General features: G+C 36.3%; 1 protein-coding gene across 1 annotated transcript; it reads right to left on the reverse strand.

The window, feature by feature from the left end:
* Positions 1-1,782: 1,782 nt before the first annotated feature.
* LOC118738235 (histone H1-like) lies at positions 1,783-3,136 on the reverse strand. The gene is made up of 3 exons (XM_036469160.1): positions 2,936-3,136; positions 2,399-2,890; positions 1,783-2,337 (listed from the first exon to the last, which is right to left on the reverse strand). Exons 1-3 carry the CDS (start codon positions 3,134-3,136, stop codon positions 1,783-1,785), a joined length of 1,248 nt encoding a protein of 415 aa, XP_036325053.1.
* Between the last annotated feature and the right edge of the window lie 2,032 nt (positions 3,137-5,168).

The raw sequence follows: 5,168 nt of genomic DNA on the forward strand, positions 1-5,168 counted from the left end.
TTTTTTTTTAATTTTGTCTTTATTCACACTCTGTGAGGTGAGGCCGGGATTGCTGATGACAGAGATGTAGACACAAGTGTCTTTACAATGCTACAGAATAGCATGCCCCCATTACATATGCTGAGAAGATTCTACCAAGTAGTGTTCCCTGGGGATGAATTCTGACTTGGTTCCATTACTGAGCTCGGGCTCACACACTATCGAATCTTTACTGATACTTCCAAAACTGACACTGTGTCAGGATCTTTTCACGTTTCTTTTCGGGAAAGAGTTTATGTGTCTGTAGTGGCAGCCAAGTTGCACTCAAGCCATCGGCCGACCCTCTAACAACTTCCAGACTGATTCGGCCATGCAAGTCTCTACTAAATTATGTGTGAAAAAATAACGAACATGTTTTCCTCTGGATGCCAGATCACTTGGGAGTACCTGGTAATTACGCATCTAACCTTTTTTTGTTTTTGTTACCGTCTCACTAATATGCAACCTCAAAGGATCCACTTAATTAACATATTTATCACTGTAACCTGGCATGTAAGGATTCCGCTAATTAGGAGTCTTGGCATTCACTAAATGTGATTATGGCATTTGCCGTTATCCAAATGCTTCTTGTAAGCGAGAATAACAAAATGCTTAGCAAGCTTCATGTGGGATTCCAGAGGCGTGAGCCCCCTAACAGACTCTTGCCTGAGCCTACGCCCATGCACGTCAGAAGGCATCATTTCGTCTTAGCTACTTATTCAGACTCGTCCCCGATATACCTAATGAGGGCCCGGCATGCATCCACTCAGCTAAGACCCCTCTCCCTTTGGTCGTTGTTAGTTGTACTTGACGACAACCGACCTAGACGGAGCTTAGTAGTTCCGCTAAAGCAACAACAATCTGAATAGAGTACAGCGGGTCACATATAGCCTGAGTGCCGTTTTCTGCACACGTTGTTTAGTTTACTTTTTATTTAGCTCGGACAAAACAATGTGTCGTATTGCCTTATGTCGAAAGTTGGTGACCCCAATAATTTAGAGACGAAGAGCTCAAAACCAAAATCTTAACTAACTTTTGGCACACCCTAATATACATATACAGTCGTGGCCACATAATAAGGGACACTACTTCTTTACAAGTTTTATCGATTGTTTCTTTACTTTGATAGATTTTTTTACAAAAATATAGTTTCGCCCGCAACGAAAACCAAATAATTCAAAGCTTCAAACCTTGTACAAGATTTATAAAAAATAGCGAAATTCCAAAAAAATTGCTATCAAAATTTAAATCTTTATAATCGAGACTTCTAGAAAAATAATATTGTGCAAGTTTCAAGAAGCTAATAACTCACGTTGATTTTTGAGGATTTATTTTTTGCTGACGGTGTAGCTAATTTGCCTCCCATGAGGCATGGCCTTCGTCGTAGTACTATGTTCTTCAAAAGTATTATTAAAAATAAGCAAAGAGTAAACTAATGGTCAAATCTTAAAAAGAAGTAGAAAAGAAAAGTAATTATGTGACCACCACTGTACATATGTCGCATAATCAGAACCAGCATGTTCATGCACTTTTAAAAAGAAAAGGATGGCCTAAATAGTTTCAAAATCTACATATATGTATTTACTTATATATTTGACAAAATCTACACACGCTTCGCGAACAAAATTTTCAAAAGAAAGTAAACAACATTAATAAAGATAAATATTTGTTTAGTTAAAAAATCGAATACCCAAAAAACTAAATACAAAAAAAACACCTATATCTCTAAAATGATTTGCAAGTATGTATGTATCTTCCACAGCCTCATTTTGCTTTGCCTTTCTTTGCCGCAGGCTTTTTGGTCATCTTCACAGTATCCGCGTCGCCAGCGCCCACTTCAGCAACTTCTATAGCAGTTGTCTTAGCCTTGGCGGTCGGTTTCTTTTTCGGCGTTGCTTCTGGTTTAACCTTTGATACCGCGTTTGGTGGCGTTATGGGAGCTTCAGATTTAGCGGGTGCTCCTCTCTTCGGTTTGCCTGCTATCACTTTTGTTGTGCTACTTGAAACAGCTTTAGCGCTCTTACTTTGACTTGTCGCCTTAGACTTCTCCGCCGGCTTATTATTGACTATGGTTGACGATTTTGTTTCGTTTGAAGTAGTTTTCTTCGGCTGAATTTTATCGGCTGCTTTTGCCATCTTCTTCGTTGTAGCTGACGCCTTTGGCGCCTTCTCAACTGTATCACCTATTTTGATCGATGTCTTCGCTGTTTTAGTTTTCGTAGTTTTTTTGTCGGCGGTTGTTTTCTTCTCGCCGTTTTCCGCCTTTTTCTTTGCTGCCTTCGCTGATATTTTCGGCATTTTTTCCGCTTTGGCAGCAGCCTAATTAAAATAAATTTTATTTCATTTTACTTACAAAATTCAAAAACACATCAAATCTTACCGTATCCTTCCTAGCCTTTTGCATAAGCTTCTTTTGGTCCTGACGCTTTTTCTTTTCCTCTAGTCGATTCAACTCTGCAGACACTTTAAACGAGCCGCCTAGTCCGGTACCCTTCGCCTGTACCAATTTTCCATTTGCCAGGGCCTTCTTTATAAACTTCTTGATTAGCATTAGCGTACGCGGGCCATCCAGTTGTGGATAATTATTCGTTATGTATTTTTTGATAGCAATGGTCGAAGAACCGCCACGCTCATTTAAGCTTCTTATAGCCGCAAAAACCATCGTCTCGGTACTGACATTTTTCAGGCGTGCTGGTACACTTGTGGAGTTCGCAATAAATTTCGTGTTACCAGGAGATTTAGAACCGTTCATTTTGGATTTCTTGTCCAACTCCTCTGGCTTTCCGCCATTTACATCCAGCTTGCCATTAACATTTTTCACAGAAATGTCCGCGTCACTACTTACAGAAGCATCGGAATCATTTTGAGACTCCTCTGATTTGCTCATTAAAATTTTGTAGTCTCCATTATGTGCTACTTTCGATTCACTACTGCTGGCGGCAATGGGTGGTTGGCCTTCGATGCCATTTTCGTCCTGTAAATCCTCCTCTGCATTGGAATCGGCAGTCTCGTCTCCGTCTTCATCTTCAATTGATTCCTCTAGCTGGTCTTCTTCACTCACCTCTTCCTCCTCTTCATCATCAGAGGTCTCAAATGGTTGACACAAAAAAAATTTCATTTTTACAAGAGATTTTGTGTTGAACAATAAAACAAACAAATATCACGTTCACATATGTATGTGCATATAGGGTATTTTGAAATGACTATTCAAGCTAGACTGATTTGACAAATTCTCTGTTTGCGGTAAATCCAGTAATGCATGGAACGGGTTCTTTAACCCATATATTTACATACTTTATGTAGTTAGTAATATTCAGTTTGCACATGCACATGTATGTAAATAAAAATTTAATAGATCCTAAATATCGCAGGCAATGAAACGAGTAGGTTGTAGTTGCTTAAGAAAGAAAACGAGATGAAACCCTTAGTGTATAATTAACGATAAAATTATTCACATGAAAGATTTTATGTATTGTTTGCAATATTTTTTTTCTTTGTAATGAATAAGTATTCTAAATATGTACTGTGGGAGTTTTAACTTGTTTTTGCTCAAATTTTAAGTCATTTCTCTTTAACCATTTTTTGGGCAAGTCTCAAAATCTTAACACTTGAAGTCAGATATCAGATAATTATGAAATTAAAAAAGTATAAAACTTAATTATTTAATTTGCACAGAAAAAAAGTTCAAAAAGTTTTCATTAATTTTAATAAAGTTTCATTGAATCTGAAAAAAGGTTTCATTTAATTAGAAAAAGATTTCACTTAATTTGAAAATCATTTCATTTAAACTGAGAATGATATATATGAGAGATAGTCGCACTACGCTTGCGCTTACAACAATAAAAATAGAGAAAATAGCGGACTCTAAATCGATAAAAATCGATCTATGATAACCTGTGGTATCGTCTTCGCTAAAGTGACCCTAAGCTAAAGGGGGGGAGGGTCTGCGGCGTTTTTTCTTTTTTAAATAAAAGCGCAATTTTTTATTCCAAATTTTCGCCCGCGGCACTTTTCCTTTTTTCATATAAAACGATATTTTAATATTTATTTAGTCAAATATGATGCGCAGAAGAGTGTTTGCTTACAAATCATATATCAATTTAAAAGTATTTTTATGCTCTTTCTGATAAATATATTTGTTAATATAGTTAATTACGTAGTTTTTACGAAAAACATACATTTTTATAAACAACTTTGTTATAATTTCGTTTTTTTTTTTACTTTTCCTCCAAATGTGTATATATAATATGTATAGATATAGAATGAAAGGCCTTTCAATTACCTTGTAAACCGTGTCCATATTTATGCAATCGTTTCAACAGTTTTCGAAATATAAGGTTTTGAAAATGTTGAAAATTCCACGTTTAGCGCCCCCTAGCTCCGCCCCTGTCAATTTGCACCAAAAAAAAATAAATGCCGTTAAAATCACAAAAAGGGGGCGGGCCACGCCCACTTTTTCTTTTTTCTCTTGTTCAAAGGTCCGGATTCTTTAGGTCTTCCCCATATTTTTATAAAAAGTTTTGCGAAAAATTGAATAGCTATAAAATAGTTGCCCGTATTGTAGAAAATTCGCTGTTCCTAAACTTCATTGACTGACTGTATATATGTACATAAACTCATGTGTACATACATATCTACACATACCCGTACATACATATGTATGTATATGTATGTATACATACTCGTAAATGCAGCCAATTTGCTGGCACTCGGTTTCACATATTTTGTAAAATGACTTGCAAGCACTTTAATGCATACACTTTTCACAACACAAACATTGAATTATATTAATTGAAACACTTACTAAAACATATTTGCACATTATATATTTAAGTTTTATGACTGATTTATTAAAACTTTTCACATAAATCGAAAGACCGAGCAAACGAGCACTTTATACAAACAACGATTTGAGCATGTAGAACTGAGGATACGGAACTGCTGACAATAGGAACACAGAGAAGAAGGAAACTATTTTTAAAATAATTATTTTCTATTTTTCGATTTCCCATTACTACCAGCGAGGACACCAACCACGAGTATTTTGCGCAACGAAAATTTTGTAAACACAGGAAGATACATATGCTGAGATGTTGCATTCATATTGTTACGATTATCCTTGAACCCTCGTCCGGATTTCCCAAATCTTC

This window comes from Rhagoletis pomonella, unplaced genomic scaffold, assembly GCF_013731165.1.
Source record: "Rhagoletis pomonella isolate Grant_MI unplaced genomic scaffold, Rhpom_1.0 Rhpom_scaffold_00004, whole genome shotgun sequence".
Lineage (NCBI taxonomy): Eukaryota > Metazoa > Arthropoda > Insecta > Diptera > Tephritidae > Rhagoletis > Rhagoletis pomonella.